The sequence below is a fragment of the Schistocerca gregaria genome, chromosome 1 (genome assembly GCF_023897955.1).
Source record: "Schistocerca gregaria isolate iqSchGreg1 chromosome 1, iqSchGreg1.2, whole genome shotgun sequence".
Lineage (NCBI taxonomy): Eukaryota > Metazoa > Arthropoda > Insecta > Orthoptera > Acrididae > Schistocerca > Schistocerca gregaria.
In genome coordinates, this window is record NC_064920.1 from 15,589,553 (window position 1) to 15,609,318 (window position 19,766).

General features: G+C 45.7%; 1 protein-coding gene across 5 annotated transcripts in view; it reads right to left on the minus strand.

Moving 5' to 3' along the window:
- The window catches only part of LOC126327189 (NAD(+) hydrolase sarm1), a 1,227,458-nt gene that overhangs the window by 474,165 nt on the left and 733,527 nt on the right, over nt 1-19,766 (minus strand). Inside the window, exon 1 of one of the 5 annotated variants that reach the window (XM_049995911.1) lies at nt 19,539-19,683. The exons of 3 other annotated variants lie outside the window; for them this stretch is intronic. In XM_049995911.1, coding sequence (XP_049851868.1) covers nt 19,539-19,589 — 51 coding nt within the window. In that variant the 5' untranslated portion in view covers nt 19,590-19,683. Of the gene's footprint in view, nt 1-19,538; nt 19,684-19,766 lie in introns of those variants that run through there. One more of the 5 variants, XM_049995921.1, reaches the window with a different exon arrangement.

The following is a 19,766-nucleotide window of genomic DNA, read 5'->3' on the forward strand; positions in this document are numbered from 1 at the left end:
CCGAATTTACCCGCCGAATTACCGATGCCCCAGGTGTCTAAGCACAATCCACCTTTTCTTTCTTTCTTTCTGTAGAGGAGACTTTCAGGGGTAAAAACTATTTTACACAGCTCGCCATATTGCACCGACAATTAAACCCTGCAAAGTGCCCCTACTTATAGTAAAATACAGAAAGACTCACTCAATTACACTGATCTCGCACCGAGGACAGGAACTTGAATATTGGAACGTGAAACCGACCTGCGAGCCATCAATATATCACCACATACCGTCTCGATGCAGTAAACATACAAATCGTTTCCTGCATCAGCCCTTTTACATCATTTGTACATATATTGTGAAGACAGCACAGTACGTATACTCGCACCAGTAGATATTTATGGTGAGGTCGGGGGGGGGGGGGGGGCATCCACCCCCTGTGCGTGACCAGAGGTCCCTTAGTGGGTCGAAGTCACTCTCTGAACTGTTCTACAAATTCGGTCTCGTTTCCCCCACTTAGGCGCAAATTACTGTTTCTGGTACGGACTTACTTGCTTGATTGCACGCTTTTCTACACTCATCTCCAGACTCTGGGCTTACAAGAACATATCTGATTTCGCATGGTTTGCTAGAATATCATACCATTTTCGCAGTACTTCTCAATATCAAGCACATATCAATATCGCCTCCAAGCAGTACCGCTCGCACGATATAATTCTGAAGATGCAGACTGGAAATTATTTCTCTAGAAACCCAATATTTTAGCTACGTGGGACGTACTCTAAACCACTGACTAACAAGAAACCTGTCACGTCTTCGAAGTCATTTACTCGGAACCTCGGAAAAAATAGAGAAAACTGATATTTCTGCTCGCGAATACCGATGTCAGTGATGTAGCAGATTCCAAATAATCCCTATAATTTACGAGGTCAACTAAGGTGTTTCTCATATCTAGAGAACCAGAAAACGTGTCTTTCACATGCTAGATGCACACGCCACAATAGATCTTCTCTCAACTAAATAAAGGCGCGGGATGTGCAGAAGCAGTCAACCAAATAGTTTACATGGGAGGGAATAATGGTTCAGCGCAAACGCACCTCCACATACACCTCCCGTTAAGTGCATTTGAGCTAGGTGTTTGCAGCTGTGCTACATTTACAAGCAATTTTAGAACACAGAACGAGAGGCCAGGTCATGATCACATGAACAGATCTGACATAAAATCGATAGAATTGCGGAAAATGATAAGAGAATAGGTATAATTTGACTGAATATACATCGAAATGCGGCGAAATTGACGAAGTACTTGTGTATTTTGTGGTTCGCGCCGAACAAAAAAATGGCTCAAATGACTCTGAGCACTATGGGACCTAACAACTGAGGTCATCAGTCCCCTAGAACTTAGAACTACTTAAACCTAACTAACCTAAGGACATTACACACATCCATGCCCGAGGCAGGATTCGAGCAGGCGACCGTATCGATCCCGCGGTTCCAGACTGAAGCGCCTAGAACCTCTCGGCCAGTCGGGCCGGCACGCCGAACAATTTGTACATGGGAACAAGTATGCGGCAGCAAGAAGAATCCGAGAAAACATCGACATCGAAACGAAGGAAATCAGGGAGGCAGTCAGTTTTTCTCCGTCGAGGCATTATTATACTGTATGTCTATTGAGGTTCCAGTGATACACCCTAGTTGACTACTGTATTTGATGCTTTTCAGGAACACAGAGAACAATCCACCTCTAAATTTACTTGCATTTGCGTTAAAGGTTAACAGAGAGTGGACGGGATGATCGATTGAATTGGAGCTGTAACGAGGTGCGATTTAATGGTTGACTGAGGATGTATTCTAGAGAAGGAGAAGTTGCTGGAGGTCAGTTTTTCCACTGTTCTGTCAGCATGCATCAGTCGCGTGATATAGCCTGCGTTCTACTCATATACAGCCACATATTCTGTATGTGGTTTAAAGCGTCTACTTGAGATCGTTAGCGGTAAGCCTATCGGTCATCAGAGGACTTCCATCTGATGTGACACATTCCTCTAAACGAACTTTGATTTATGCGATGTACTCCATCCCCCTGTCGCATCTTGGGTGTAAAATCGAGACTTCAGCGTCATAACTAAGTTAGCGATAGGTGCTTGCGAGGCACTGTATTCCCCGTATATACATTTGCTTGACAGGTGTGCTGTTTACAGAGTTAGCGACGGAATGACTTGTAATTTTCACACCGAGCGAGGTGACGCAGTGGTTAGCACACTGGACTCGCATTCGGGAGGACGACGATTCAATCCCGTCTCCAGCCATCCTGATTTAGGTTTTCCGTGATTTCCCTAAATCGTTTCAGGCGAATGCTAGGATGGTTCCTTTGAAAGGGCGCGGCCGATTTCCGTCCCAATCCTTCCCTAACCCGAGTTTGCACTCCGTCTCTAATGACCTCGTTGTTGACGGAACGTTAAACACTAACCACCACCACCACCTGTAATTTTCACATGTGGAACGCTGCTGCTATGTGTTTATCTGTTTCCTTGTAAGAGGTATTCCCCGTTACCAATGATAATTTTATACAGGGATGATGCAGGCATAGTATAATTTCCGAACCGTGATCGGATGTGAACAGTGGGCGCTATACATCCCCGGAAAGCTATATTGTACTCGTATCACAGAGAGACAATGTTTTTAGGAATGAGTTTTTTCGTTTTACGGCTGGATAACATAATTTATCCTAGAGAAACCGGGGAGAAGGATGTATGCCCTGCGCTTGAAATATGTTTCTTACATTGGAATGTTAACAGGCTACATTCCATGTGACTGGTAGTTGGATACGCAAGCGATCCAACATTATAGCCCGCTTTAAGTGCAGAACGTTGTAGCCTTGGGAGTGCGTGTGTTAATGTTCTGTCTTACTAATACCTTCCAGGTACCGATGCTAGATTCTAGAACAATACTTTAGTGTTTTCATTTACATAAAAGTGCATCGAACTCCATCCGTCTGGAGCTCCATCGCACATAAAAATCATTCGTTTCTTGTTCTTCTTAACTCTCTGCTATTACGACACTTTAAAATATATTACTATACATCGATAAGGAGCGCTAAGTTCCTCGACATGGGCGCATCTCGAGAAATCTCGTGCACTTAAATGGGTGAGGACTTGGAAAGCTCCATTCATTCACGAGACGTGAAGTGTAGCGGTCTACTTCTGATCGGTTGCTCATTAATTAGGTAACGGTGCTGCAGGGCGGGTTGGTCAATGGCAGTGTGATGAGGTTCTTTCTAGTTTTACCCTAAGACAGCGAGAATGCTCTGTGACTCTCATACGGAGAGAGATGGATCGTAAATTAAGCACTGTGCTCGAAGTTTTTGAAATGTGTAGAGTTCTGTCAGATATACTTTGACGATTTATGTGTTCGAGATTTAACACTGAATGGACGTATTGCACAGTCTTCATTCCACATTCGCAATGATATTCGCAAAGTAGAGACTGGGCAGTTTAGCTATGATACTGTAATTGGGGAAACATCATTGGCTGGTCTTGAAATTACTGTAATATCGCTAATATTGATATCAACTGTATGCTTATTATCACAGTACATCGGCGGTGTCTTCTCATCCCATCCGTGCAGTGGCGCGTTGTTGGTTACCACATAATGATTGACTGACAGCACTTGTTTGAGTTGGGGAATGTATTTTGTGGATGGGTGACACCTTCTGAGGGTTGCTAACGCCGAAACAGTGATCGCGTACATGAGTGTAATATGAGGAATCAGTCGAAAGGGAACGCAGAGCCATCATCTATTCCATCACTGTGACAGATGAGTTTACATGTAGAGGTCGTCAATCACTTGGAACTCTCCATAATGCAGCCAAACTCTTCTAGTTTCCCTATGTTGTAACTGTCTTTTATTTAAAATCATCCACCGTGTGTCACATGTCATGGTAGCTGCAGTAACAAAATGATTTACACCGCGCAAAATCTAATTTTCTGCGAGAGGCCGTGGATCAGAGCGCCTTAATGTCAGTTTAGGACCTGGCACAGACCTCGAAGTCGAGGCAGAAATAGAAAATGTATGGCAGTGTACAAAGTGTGTTAGAAAACAATGTTTCAAACAACGACACAGGGAGCGTCTCTTGCGACTTAAGTATAGTCTGTGGGATATAGTCATCATCCCACAGTACAGGAGATGAAACCTTAAGCTGGTCTGCACAGTTGATCAATACCAGTATATTTAATAGGATTGTCACTTGTGCTCGATGCCTGCATGCATGTGATATTTGGTTTCGATATATGGGAGGAGAGAGACGCGTTAAAAATCTTATCTTCATCGGATGAAGTTAGATGAGCTTTTATAGTTTATAATTTTTCTCTGGCAGATGGGATATAATAACGATGACAGAATGTTGGTGTGATAATTGTGAATGGACCCTGAGGGCCGCACATCTGTAGTACCTGCTTGTAGTTTGAAGAAGCACCACAATTCAGTAGCAAAATCCATGTCCTTGCCCTGGCTCTTATACTGTCATTTATACTACTTCGTGTTGGAGGATAAGGTTTAGTTTCCGTTGAATGATCCAAACACAGTACTGTCGCAGTACACGGGTTGCCGAAGGTGGTAGATGTAGCTTTCTCCAATTTCTACTCAGTTCCTACTTCATTCGACCAGTCACATGCGCAAAGCAGTAGGGACGATAGTGGAGAGTCTGAGGGGTAGTTGCAAAATTCATAGGGGGTGCCTAAAACAACGTTGGAATTTTACTGTAGCAGATGGGTTCGAAAAGGTGGCTCGTTTTCGAGATATGTGAGTGCGAGAAATATATGGCATCAAGACAGAATGCTTAACAAATACTGGAGAAATATCTAGCAGCGGCGATGTGAGGGAGTTACACATATCTGTCTCATACCACACTCCTCAGCCGAATGGCTTTCATAATTGGATAATTTTATTATGAGGGTGCACTGTCTGCGACGTGTAACAGCTGTTGGAGTGATAATATAGACTCCAGAGATATTCAGTGTAATGTTATTTGTCTGCAGAAACCACGCCATCCATAGCTAATGCCATACGTGGATTTATAAAGCCGGTATAGCTTTTAACATGGATTCTTGCGTGCATCTGTAGAACCAAGACCACTTGTGACACTAGCTTACAGTAGTTGTTGCCATCGGGTTTCTTAACAGATGAGACGATTATGGCTCTCTTTCTAAGAGACAGTGGTATCACTCACATGAAAAACTTATGAGATATGTCCATCCATCGCTGATTTTCTCTCAGTAGTATTTTGTATCTTAATTATTGATGAAGTATTATACTTAGTAATAGGGGGTGCGTGATAGGTTCGCCTTGAGCATCAGGCTTATAACTTATGTGTTTGTGCTCTGACGTATGCCAAGGAAATGACTACGTCCATTCATACGGAAGGTATGGATTTGACGTCTGGTACTATAATATCAAAGGGAAGAATATGTCAGATCATAAGAATGGTGCTGATATTTCTATTTCCAGAGCCATAGGCGTCAACATGGTGCATTTCAGAGGCTTTGCTCATTCTCGAATGTCGTTCAACTGAGACTGCGATCGTAACATTTAGTTGTAAGTACAGGGATAAAATATATATGTGAGCGATTTCTTAGGATGATTGATTCTACCTGTGAGTGCTCGGCTGCAGGGCCGGTGACTTGTGAGGAGGTGATTCACGTTCCTTTTAATAGTAGGAGCTATCAGAATGGAGAGGCCTGATGTAGTGAAGGAATGTACACTCTTGGAAATAGAAATAAGAACACCGTGAATTCATTGTCCCAGGAAGGGGAAACTTTATTGACACATTCCTGGGGTCAGATACATCACATGATCACACTGACAGAACCACAGGCACATAGACACAGGCAACAGAGCATGCGCAATGTCGGCACTAGTACAGTGTATATCCACCTTTCGCAGCAATGCAGGCTGCTATTCTCCCATGGAGACGATCGTAGAGATGCTGGATGTAGTCCTGTGGAACGGCTTGCCATGACATTTCCACCTGGCGCCTCAGTTGGACCAGCGTTCGTGCTGGACGTGCAGACCGCGTGAGACGACGCTTCATCCAGTCCCAAACATGCTCAATGGGGGACAGATCTGGAGATCTTGCTGGCCAGGGTAGTTGACTTACACCTTCTAGAGCACGTTGGGTGGCACGGGATACATGCGGGCGTGCATTGTCCTGTTGGAACAGCAAGTTCCCTTGCCGGTCTAGGAATGGTAGAACGATGGGTTCGATGACGGTTTGGATGTACTGTGCACTATTCAGTGTCCCCTCGACGATCACCAGAGGTGTACGGCCAGTGTAGGAGATCGCTCCCCACACCATGATACCGGGTGTTGGCCCTGTGTGCCTCGGTCGTATGCAGTCCTGATTGTGGCGCTCACCTGCACGGCGCCAAACACGCATACGACCATCATTGGCACCAAGGCAGAAGCGACTCTCATCGCTGAAGACGACACGTCTCCATTCGTCCCTCCATTCACGCCTGTCGCGACACCACTGGAGGCGGGCTGCACAATGTTGGGGCGTGAGCGGCAGACGGCCTAACGGTGTGCAGGACCGTAGCCCAGCTTCATGGAGACGGTTGCGAATGGTCCTCGCCGATACCCCAGGAGCAACAGTGTCCCTAATTTACTGGGAAGTGGCGCTGCGTTCCCCTACGGCACTGCATAGAATCCTACGGTCTTGGCGTGCACCCGTGCGTCGCTCCGGTCCGGTCCCAGGTCGACGGGCACGTGCACCTTCCGCCGACCACTGGCGACAACATCGATGTACTGTGGAGACCTCACGCCCCACGTGTTGAGCATTCGGCGGTACGTCCACCCGGCCTCCCGCATGCCCACTATACGCCCTCGCTCAAAGTCCATCAACTGCACATACGGTTCACGTCCACGCTGTCGCGGCATGCTACCAGTGTTAAAGACTGCGATGGAGCTCCGTATGCCACGGCAAACTGGCTGAAACTGACGGCGGCGGTGCACAAATGCTGCGCAGCGAGCGCCATTCGACGGCCAACACCGCGGTTCCTGGTGTGTCCGCTGTGCCGTGCGTGTGATCATTGCTTGTACAGCCCTTTCGCACTGTCCGGAGCAAGTATGGTGGGTCTGACACACCGGTGTCAATGTGTTCTTTTTTCCATTTCCAGGAGTGTAGATGAATTAACGTGTTGTCCTCTAGACTACCGAATAGTAAACTAATCCTTAGTATGTGTTGGATAACTTTCGTGATCGCGTGGAAATCTGAGAGACACCTTAGTTGACCTTGTAAATTATAGGGATGATTTGGAATCTGCTACATCACTGACATCGGTACTCGTGAGTGGAAATATAAGTTTTCTCTATTATTTCGAGTATCCTAGTAAATGTCTTTGCAGACGTTGAGGTTTCTAGTTAGTCAGTGGTTTACAGCACGCCCCACCTAGCTAAAGTATCAGGTTTCTAGAGAAATAATTTCAAGTCTATATCTTCGGAATTATATCATTCGAGCGGTACTGCTATGGAAGCGATTTGATATGTGCTTTATTTCGAGAAGTACTGCGAAAATGGTATGATATTCTAGAAAACCATGCTAAATTAGATATGACCAGAGTCTGGAGATGGGAAACAGTAGTGCGTTTGTGTCGAGGGGGGTAAACGAAGCAGAATTTGTAGAAAAGTTCTGAGAGTGACTTCGATACACCGAGGGCGCTCTGGTCACGCATTGGAGGTGGATGTCCACCCAATTACGTGATGAATATCTACTGGTGCGAGTATATATACTGTGCGTGTTGAAAGCAGGAAGGGTAACAAGTGATGGACAGGGTATCACGTTAGGAGCTCAAGAAAGAGTGCATTCGATGTTTTTCTGTACTATTTTCGTAAATAGGTTCTGTTAGGGCAAGAATCTCGATGTGTGTAATCTGACACATCACGAAAACTCCCAAAAAACGCACGTTGGGTATTTCTGGGACACTATGCAATTTACTAGACTTGGTTATTATTTTAGATAGCAGGTAGCTTCAGTATAACATTGAGAACGTTGCTAGATGCGTTTGCGATGGTATGTAGCTACGCGAGGCGATGCGTCAGCCACACGTCCGGTAAGGTCCGTTCGGATCGGTAGGGAGAAAGCAGCCTGTGCTATTCTGGAACGGATTTGTGCAGCGTCGTCCGGCGATTAGCTCTTCACAGGACTGCAGGCAGAGGGAGGGTTCACACCAGTAGCGGCGACAACAGGCGCGTGGCGCCCACCTCGGAGCGTCTGCGCAGTGTAAGCAGGTCTTCACTCCCGTACGGTCACGTCATCGACAGCGCCCAGGTGAACACGTATGTAGTGAGGAATTTGTCAGGTGTTGAGTAGGAAAGGGATGCCGCCGAGACCTGAACGGGCCCCCGTGTGTGGTTTGACAGCTGACGGCTGCGTCACTTGGTGGGCTTGTAGGTAGCCTCCTGCGCGGAGTAGTGGGCAGTTGGCAGTGGCTGCACGTGTTTGTTGCATTATTTTGCAGGCGAGCCTGAGGCTGCACTATGCGTTATGTGGACAGTTTACGAGTACTGAGTACTGAGAATGTCTACAGATCACTGTGCTGCGTTATTGAGGAGAAATTTGCAGGTCTGTACTGAAATTATTTTGGTAAGTTAGGAGTTGCTTGTATGTGTGCGGAGCGTTATTTAGGAGTAATTTAGAGGTCTGTGGGCTGTGTGGCATGACCCCAAGCATGTGTTTTGTATCAGTGTGATAAGTATTGTATCTCTCAAAATCGTTCCCTATATAAATCATTCCATAATAAGGAAAGTACACTTCTTCCTTACTCTCTCCAACAGCCTAGCGCAGGCTGAGTCATATTCACGCCATTTTCCCCCTCCAGACCACCATCTTGGATTACATCACAGTAGGGCTGAGAGCACCCTCTGGTGGCAGTATTGTGTACTGTGTCAGTTGGGGTCTAGGTCTCGTAATGGAGACACTGCCTGCAAAATAAAAACTTATGTGCAGCACAAGGAGAGGCGGTTTTCAACCCTTTCCCTGCACCATCTCGAATTACATCACGGAATGGATGTCAGTGCTCTCTGGTGGTGGTACTGTGTAGTAGGTCCAGATCCCGTGGTGAACACCCTGTTTTCCACCATCTCGGATAAAGGTACTTGTGTCATCAGCTCATGTCACGGATGCCATCTCGGATTACGTAACGGAACGGACGACAGTGGCCTCGGGTGGTGGTGCTGTGTACTAGGTCAGTCGGAGCGCAGACCTCGAGGCGAACGCGCTGGATGGTGGTGCTGCCTCTAATTGTTTAAATAAAGGCTGGTGCATCAATGTGACAGTTGACGATTAGCAAGCATGTTTGCAGATTCTTTTAGATGGATCATTATTTTGACAATTTATGGGTTGTTTGGCTCTCTGGACATAAGGGTATTGCATTATTTAGAAATGGTTTGCAGGTCTGTATGCTGTATGGCATGTCAGAGCGTGTGTTCTGTATCACTGTGATAAATATACTCCGTCCCTAAATAAATTGTTCCAAAATAAATAAAATACACTCCTTCCTCTCCCCAGTAGCCCATTGCAGGCTGAGTCTTTTTTCCACCAATCCCTAGAAAAAGGTGACGGTTGGGTGACTTAGGTTAGTCCAACCAGCTTTTCTTTCCGCCATTTTCTTAGGTTAGTAGAGATAGACCGAATGACCTTTCTTTACCGCCAAAATTCAAACTCGGCGCCAGTTCGTAGGATGAGGTGGCGGTCAGATGACGTAGGTTAGTGTGGGTAGCGCAACTGACCTACTTTCCCACCATATTCTTAGGTTACTAGAGACAACAGTGGTGTGATGCATTATCCTGTTGGAGTTTGAACTTCCCGCCATTTTCGGGGGGAGGGAGGTTGGATTAGGGGAGGTAGCCCAATTGACCTATCTTGCTGCCAGAATTCAAATTTCCCACCAAAATCCGCCATCTTGAATGACGTCACAGCTGTCATCTTGGTTATATCTGGCAACAATGGAGAGTGGGGCAGAAACACCCTTGGCCCAATACTAAGACAGTTTCAAATTACTTTCGCTGTGTACTTCGTTTCTGGATTTATTGTTTATATACTTACAAGAAGGAAAAGTCTTTTCTCACATATATGTGTACGAGACAGGTAATAAACTTTGTTACAGCTTTATTTGACAGCAAACTCTGTCTTTAAGCTTAACCACAAATATATCAGAGACAATGTTTTATTTTCTGTAACTTAGTCACTGGAAGTTTCGAGTAGCTACTTGTTTAAGTTTACGCTTTATGTCGAGTCCAGAATTATAGTCTTTCTCATGCCGTTGTGAATCCAGTTGTTCGAAACTTTTCCAACTCCCTTCAAATGTTCCTTAATTTTATTCTTGACTTTTTCGCCGAAAGTAAAATGACTTTCTACTAGGAAATAGTGAAGTGTATGGCAACATTGAATTTGATTAGAACTCAGACAAATTTCCCAAACTGCAAGGCTTTTAGTCTACGATTCGTACGGTCTTGTACACTACCTTGCTCCATCACGTAAGGGCAGCAGTACTCCAAAAAATCCACGATCTCGGAGTTTCTCGATGTGTTTCGAATTTATCGCTACGACTGGAACTGTATTTGGTGAATTACCAAAATGTTTAGTAAATAGGTATTCGTAAAATGAACTAAACATTGGTCTCATTACGAGAAAAGTCATTACGTTCAAATATTTTAAAAAAATGCCCACTGAGGTGTAATCCTGTAACCTTCCACCCCAGGAGACTCTAGAAACCTATAACATCTGGTGAGGGACAAGACGGCAAAGTATATCTGAAAAAAGTAAACCACTTTTGTAAAGAGTGAGTGTCCAAGGTGGAATAGGGAGATATTTTCAGAAAAATTTGTGATGTAGGTGCACAGGTCTGTAGGTAGGTCTATGCATTATCAGTCCCAAATGTACTCCATGTCACTGTTCCACCAAGTGCAGTAGCAATCGAAGCGACTAATGTTAACCATTTTAAGAAATTTCGGCATCGCTGCTTTCCTGGGCTCAGTGTTGGTGAGATATACAGGAGAAATTTCCCCCGATGACGGCACCGAGTCTCGGAAACTTTTCAAGAATTAAACTTTACTGTCTGGTTACGCTGTGTTTGTTTCTTTATAGTCTGAATGTGAAGTTGCGAAAGTAGCGTATAAACGTGTTTATCTATGTGGAAAGATCGACTGCTACCTCGTAAACACGCTTAATTCACTGTCTCCGAGACTAGCGGAGAGACCGGCGCACAGAGGACACGTGTGGTCGCGGCGCTGGGAGCCCCGTCATCGTACTCAGCCCTGGGAGCACTCCTCCGACCCACGATCGGCTGTCGTAGTGTGCCACGCCTGCAGCCTGCAGCAGCAGCAGCGACTTGCATTCTGCTGAGGATTAAATTTAGATGTCGGAAAATGCTTCATCGTGTACACGTGAAGACTTGCTGCAGAAAGTTATCGGAAGCCGAAACCGGAGAACAGGAGGAGGAGTGCGCGTTACAACTGAACCACCTCCGTTTTGGTGGCACAGTGCGCGGTAGGCAAATCACACGCACTAACGGAAGGATGCGATAGAGAAAATATGAGAAGTAGTCGCGCGTAAATCACTTCAGTAAGGCTAGAACAACACGTAATCGCGACGTCCAAAAGGGGTACTGCATGTCGAGGATAAAGTCATAGAAACACTGTAGGGCATCACCTGTTCACCGCCGTTGAAGACAATAAATGACTAGGCGAACAAGAAAATAAGTAAAGTTCTGGAAACCTAAACGAGATAGTCAACGCTCCGCTTCCGAATCGTCTGGAGAGGGAGATGTGTGGGAAAAGCAGGCGAAAACCGCGAGTTACTCGGCAGCGCAGAAAAGGACGCTGGGGCTCGCCAGAGGGAGGAGGCGCCGAACTGAATGGGGCGGTGGGGTCGGCCACGGGTCTGGTTTGCTCTCAAACGATGACGGCTGTTGGAGGTGAGGGGCGTAGGCGGCGACGTTTACAAACCGTGAAGCAGCACAGTGGACGCAAGAGGCTCGCAGGGGTCTCTCCGTCCGCCCGCTCCAGATACCCTGCCTCCAAAGCTAACCTGTCGAAGAATAATTCATTCGAAACGGCTCCCACCCGACTGTTATTTCTATGAGACTCGTTTTGGAGACGGGGACACACTGCAACTTCATATGTGGAGCGTCATTTTGCTCTGAACGGTAGTCGTTTCGAACTGCCAGCTCATCTGCATCTACATATATACTGTGCAAACCACTGCACTGTTCATACGTCCTACACTTTCCCGCAATTCATTTTGTTGTTCCATTTCAAAATGCAACGGGGTAGAAATGACGAGGTCTCGTATTACCTTGTCGAAAGACGACTTACGGAGACCTCGAAGACGGGGCACAGCCACAGGAAGGTACCGGCCGATGTCAGAGTGACCAGCCAGATGTGGTGCTAGCGCGTGCGCTCTGGCCGTCGCTGGCCCGAAAACGTGCGCTCTCGCCGGAGCCTGCACACACCGTGCTACTGTACACGGGAGTGGCACTCGACTCCCCTCGAGAAACGCCTCACCAGCTCCATCACCGATCGTACCGCGGTAGCCGCTATTTTGTAAAGCATACACGTGTCCAGTGTCGTGCATTTTACCACCGAACTCAAGTAGCGGCCAGGGTAACATTAGTAAGCAATCAAAACAAAGTAAAAGTATACCGATACAGAATGAGATTTTTCACTCTGCAGCGGAGTGTGGGCCGATATTTTAATGATTTTTGATACCGATACAGTTACAATTAATATCGAATCTTTTGCGGTGTCGGTCCGTCCCAAGCGACCATCTGCATAAATAAAATCGATAAGGTACTCCTGGAATATTTGAGTCGTTCGTCATTGACGAGGTGAGCGAAAGCAGTGGACGAAAGATAGGACTGGCAGTTTTCGTTGTGTCGGACAGCAGGCTTTTCTCAACGGCGGATGAAAACCGAAGGCTTTTGGATGTTGGCTGCAGCTAGAGCCACAACAACTGATTGACGAATCTGAGTCGTCTTACTTAGAAGAACGTAAGAGCGTCATGAAAAAAAACCTCCGTGAGACTTTGTGCTTTACTGTCGAGGTTAGTTTGGAGCAAAAGAGTATGTTCAGTAGAGGCAAACGCATAAAGAAGCATTCGAGGCGCCACAAATACTTTCTCGATGCCAAAGTACCATATATGCTTAATAGGAAGGTTTCTTGGAGTAAGAAATGATGGAAAAAATACTATTGTGAATATAAAATAAGATCACATTGTTTCTCTGACGTTTTTGCGCCCTATCGTAGCAAATTGCATGGACGTCACTACAAAACTTGTCAGACCGTCATTGACACTGGACAGTCTCCAATGAAACTACGCATTTTCCCGGCCGTCAACAAAATCTGAGAAATCAACGCAGTTGGGCAGTTGGCAACCTACAACAGTGTGTGTGCGTGTGTGTGTGTGTGTGTGTGTGTGTGTGTGTGTCTGTCTTACCCTCTTTGAGAAGTCACTGCCAAGTCAATACTTCTAGTATCCTGCCTTTAACAAAAATTTCTTTAATTTACCAATATTATGAGAAGGAAAGTTGCTACAGCGGGATGCTGAGTCGCAGACAGGCGTTGTGCACACTGACTCACGGAAACGCAACTCACATGTGTGATGTATTTTTGACTAAGGCCTTATTGGCAGAAAGTTTGCGCCTATCTGTGACTCAGCATCTCCGCTATTATGGTGAGAAGCAACGTTCCTTTTGATAATATTATTACATTCCATCCTGGATTTTCCATTGGTTCTTTTGATTACTTTGCGTGTTAAGAGTCGCTGTACAGCGACCTCAGTCATTTTACCGATTATATAGCTAATTTCTGTTACCACTGGGCTGTTGAAATCAACAATAATACAAGTGACACGCCGACAAACCTCTAATAAATTAATTCAGATCCTAAATTCAGAGTGAGACCAACGAAATAACTCTCCGGTGGTTCTACCTTTTCTAAGTCGACATCTGGGAACACAAGCCACCGAATAGTACATGGCAGAAGACTCTGCGGAATACTGATAGTCATTAGCTTTTCTCTCCACTCCCAACCGAAGCTAGGGAAATGGCGCCTATGTGCGTGTCCTGATCTTCCTTATTCTGTCATAACTACAGAAAAACGTCCGATGTCTACAGGTGCTCGTAAATTCTGATCTCAAAACTTTCGTTTGGATATAGTATTCTACCTTCGAACAATTCCTATCTCAACTCGTACAGCACTTCCGGAACACTCTCGTACAGATAGAACTGAATGGTAACGAATCTAACTGCGCATCTCTGGATTACTCAGATGCCTTTCTTCAGTTGTGCCCAAACACTCGACCGTGAGTCGCGCAGGTAGGCGTTCTGTCGGCGCCGTATTTTCCACAGAAGCATTACGTTTTCCTCACAACTCTGTCCTTCAAGAGTAGCGGGCCGACTGACCACACTCGTTTCTCTATTTCACCATTACTAATGTAATCGAACATTGCACAAGGATTTCTTCTAGCCACCCGTACAAATCTACGTTTTACTCGCAACTCAAGTTATAAATCTGGCCCGAGACGTTCTCAGTACCCCAGAAGCCAGCGCCACGTCCCGCATCGGAACGGACGTCACAGTCGAGCTGGCGAGGGGTGTGGGGGAAGGGTGGGGGGGGGGGATTAGGGGGGAGGCGGAGGGAGGGCGCCGCCTGCCCTCTGCCGCCGCTGCTGCCTGCGACACGGACGTGACACACTGGAAAGCCAGGCTCTGAGCTCGTGCCAGCAACGCGAACACTCCTCGGGATGGCCCGAAACGTTTTTAACGCCGCAGTTCTCATCGGACTCAGCTGGCGATGCGAATAGTTTAATTAATTTACAGTCGTAAGTGCCATATAGAGCCTTATGTTTGTGGCTCTTTGTGTGTTGCACAACTTTGGCTGGAAGAAGGTTTTGAACGGAAGTGTAATATGATGAAAAGTGTGCTAGCACACGTAATTGCTACTGGGCTGGTGGCTGTTTGTGTAAACGCTGTATTCTTTATATGACGTAGACGGAACATTGTATTCGACGAGTCACTGGCTCACGAAAGACGGCATTGTTTCCGCCGGGACTGTTTATTTGGGCAGCTCAACATTTCTTTAAACCACCAATCGCCAGTTTCGGGTACACAGCCACTTTAAAGTGGACACGTCCACGAAGGCATGCCATTTGATGAGCAAACGACAAATGTAATCGTGTCGTGATCCACACGGTATAATGTGGACGCCAAATCGTATGATAGTTGCCACAGAATCGTCAAATATGTAAGCGTGCGTGCAGCAAAACTGAACACAATGTACGTCTTCTATTGAAAAGAAGTAGTTAGTGTGTTACACTGCTGGGTACTGAAGTCGTCGGCACATTTGTATCTCCGATTAGTAATACTCTTTGTAAGACATAATTCTTTTGTTATATCAATATCCTGTGACCATAAATAAAGAGTGTGTTTGAATGAAAATCGGTACTTACTACTGTCATTCCAATTGGTTCCGAATTCCGGGTGACTTCCACGACTGTTGCTGTGACAGCAGCACCACGAGACTCATCACACCAGGCGTCAAACTCTTCCCGAGACAGCCGCGTGCGCACGCAGTTAAGTTTAACTAAATGATGACGCCACACATGTTGTAGTGCCGTTAGTTGTTTTACAACTACGCACTATAGTGATCCGCTTAGACAACTGCAATCACTTCACGATGTCTGACACGGAAAAACTCTGATAGAAACTGTCAGTTACGACGCTTGAAAAGAGTACTGTCGCGTGCTGGCACTAAAAATTCTCAGTACTTTTCCTGATGAATATCTACCGACGCTGCCTCCTTCATTTCAAGCAAACCGATCTTTCAGAAGGGGGCATAGTTCAATTGGTGGAATTTATAGGAACGGGAGCAGACGCAGAGCAGCGCTTGCTTCGCACAAGGTCCGGTGTGACAAAACGGCGAATTACACTCCCACAACTACAGTTCTTCATGTCCGCGCTAATCAGAAATAAAAATTACTCGAGGGCAATAAAAACTACGGCCATTTAGCGTCTTTTGCGAAGAACGTGGCCATTGGGCTCAGAATGAAATGAAGTTACTGACCTCACGGAAGGGAAACAGAATTTGAAACGTTCCAACCGGTGTTTTCTATGACTGAACAGAGGACATAAAGTATCAGGGTTGCGGGAAGAAGGGTAGGATATTTTGCACTAATTGTAAAAAACGACATCATAAGTGGATTTGCGTCGAAGGTACGACGTGTAAGAAAGCAACACAAAGCAACATTACTGCCGTTAGTAACATAGACGCAGCTACAGCCACGGTTACCTTCTTGCAATTGCTTATGTGCACTTCGTAGGACCAACAGGACTAAGTAAACTCACTGGGCGTCTGCTAGACAATGGAAACCAAACATCCTTCACAGCAAAGTCATTAACAGAAGACCTGAATTGCCCATCCTAGACCAAAGACAACTTAGTGTTTTTGCACGTTCAAATCTCGTGTAGCTTCTAACGACGGCGTAGTCTTGTCAGTTTCGAAATTACAGGGGTGTGGACTAATTCTACGCATATGGGATGGACCTCCACTTCATGCCTCAGGCCAAAGATACTAAGGATGTAGCACATGTATGCAAAATGCAGTTAGCTGATCCACAGACAGATTCCCCAGAAGATGTCCCCATCTACCTGTTAACTGGAAGTGATCACTACTAGAAGATTGTCACTGATGATTTACCGATCCGTATTTCTAAATCCACTGTTCTGTTTCCCACCATCTTCGGCTGGATCCTTAGTGGCTGTAGATCTGCCGTCTCTAACCGTGTACTTCAGACGCAAATGCCCACAGACGGCCTCTTGTGACGATTCAGGGGTCTAGATACTATTGGAATAAATGCCCTTCATGACGCGGTAAAGACTAATAAAAACTCTGCCCTCCTTCAAGAATTTCAGGCGTCTTACCTTATGCAGGATCACTGAAGAGTCGTTCGTCTTCCCAAGAAACAAAATATGATTTTATATTCTACTAACCGAATGAAAGCAGGAAGTAGAACTCCAAGATCGCATTAAAGACTTCTTAGCAACGTTTCCTGAAAGGACACTTACCACCGTCTTACGTAGGTCAACATTATAAAGAATCATGTAGAACTCACCCAAGTAACAACATGTTTTACCTCCCACATCGTGCAGTTAGGAGAAACTTGGTAAAATAACGTTTAGGATCGTTTTTGATGCGTCTTCACCCGAGATCAACGCACCCTCTCTGAACAACACTTTAGAGGAGTGACCAAATCTCCTGCCAGAAATACTAGCTTGTCCGATTCGGTTTCGAATACACTTCGTGGCTGTTGTTGCCGATACTACGCAAGCATTTCTGCTCCTCATCTTGCACGAAGACGACAGGGATTTGACAAGATTTCTATTGCACAAAATTTTTCAAGATAGTCACGAAAACTACCATACAACGAAAGAAGTAACGACTTACCGTTTCACTAAGCCTCCATTCGGCCTGGCGTGTGGTCCACATCTGCTTCCGGCGACGCTGAAAGAACGCGCTTCTGAGCATGACACCGCGTTTCCCTTCGCCGCGCAGATACTAGCCAACTATGTCTTCAAGGATGACTTCGCATTTGGCGCAGATGACGACAATGAAGCTGTCGCTGTGTATTAAGAACTAACGACCTTATTGACTTCTCAATTAGTGAAATGGGCAACTACTTCAGATCAGTTACAGGACCTATGGAGAACAGAAGGATCAGAGATTATTACATCTACTGAAGTTTTGGACGTACATTGGAACACAGAAATTGCCATTTACACGGATGATGTCCGAAAAATTACCTGATAAACCTACTCCCAAAAGAAAACTACTGCAGACTGTTCCTAAATTTTACGAGCCACTACAACTATTCTCTCCTGTGTCAATCATTCCAAGAAACCTGGTGTAGGGGAATGGAGTGGAATGAACTGATACCCAACAATCTGGCAACACAATGGAATATTTGGGTGCCCACTTTACGTCATTGTCTTCCATTGGTATCCCACGATGGATATCAACTACCAAAGATCGCGACGCTCAGATTCACGCATTTTGCGATGCTTCGGAACCACACAGAGGTGTACACCCGCAGTGTTCTAAACGACAACTCAGTGATTCACCTGGCTAGTAGCGAGAGCAGATTTGCACGTGTCAAAAGGATAAGACTGTCGCGTCCCGAACGTCGAGATGCACTTGTGGAAGCGCGATTACAAAGATATGTCTTCACTTTTATCAGGGTGCGACAGTACTCATGCAATGTTGTCGACTGACGTTGCAGTGACCTTGGTGATACGAATCGATGGAAGCTTTCATCTGCAATAGAGTGACAGAAATTCATACATACAAGTCCTCTACTCAGAGGAGACATTGTCCTGGAAATGATAACCCAGCGCATCACCTAACACGAAGACTTCTTGTCAATCAAATCAAATCTACGACTGTTAGATGCGAATGACCGCCATGGGTTACAGACCGAGAGATTGTTGGCCATCTCGTACTCCAAATACTCGTCATAACTTCCCGGTAGAAAGAAGGAATGTAAAACATGTAATGTCAATTGCTATATCTCCCACCATCATAGATATCTCCAAATTCAGGTCCTACTGGAGACTAATTCTTTCAACCGGCTTGATCCTTCGCTTGATACGTCATACGTCTCAAAGATAAAGTTACCGGGGAGCTGACAGCAATCGAGGTCGCAGATGCACCCACTTACTGGATCAACGTCGGTGATTCACGCGGGAGTTCCAGAACGGTAAACCGATTACACAAGACTAAAATTTGACGCTTTCATCCATTCACCTGTGAGGAACGACATCCATTATTTCTAGACGGTACACTGGTCACCGCCCTGGAGGTTGGCGAGAGTGGGGAGGATGTTGGGAGTTGTGGGAATTGAAGTCGACGGGACATTTATATCTGTGGTTAGTAATATTCTTTGTAAGACATGTGATGTTGTAAACTCTTTTGTTGTGTAGATGTTCTGTGACTTGTAAATAAAGAGTGTGCCAGAATGAAGATCGCTGCTTACTACTGCCATTAGACGACATACATAAACTTTAATGTATGTAAATTTACAGAGTCAATGGAAGCAATACAGATATTTAAGAACTTTAATTACTATTTAACAATGATTACAGTCAGATATGTTAGTTTATGAGATGCCCGTTTCGATCTGCTATGAATCTTTGCAGAAAAACATAGAGGACGAAGAACGTGAAAATTATACGATGAGAGAAACAAAGTCACTTTAAGCAAATGGGGTTGACGGAATGTGGCATGAAAACAAGTGGAAAAAAGAGAGAAGAAGTTTGGGAACTGAACGAAGCGAGACCGCTTAGAAAGCCACGAAACTGAAAAGCAAACTCTACACAAAGAATTTCGAGAGTCATAAGTTACTTATGGTCGTGAGGAGTTGCACAAGACAGTACTGGCTTCTGTCGAGGCAGACACACGACACGTGAACGGTAACCACCACACTGCAACTGCTGCCCGTCCGCGCCACTACTGACCTTGTTCTTGGACTTGCCGAAGATCTTCTTGAAATTTCCTTGGGACGGCATCTTCACTGTCGTTCGGGGGTCGTTCGAGAGGTTCGTCGGTTAGCGGAACAAACTCGCTAGCAAAACTGTTCGTTCGGAAACTCACGGGCGGGAGTCGGCGACCGCATTTATACGGGGCGTGACGTCAAGGTGGCGCCGGCCAATGGCGGCGCGACGCCGCGGCCCGCGCGCCCTGAG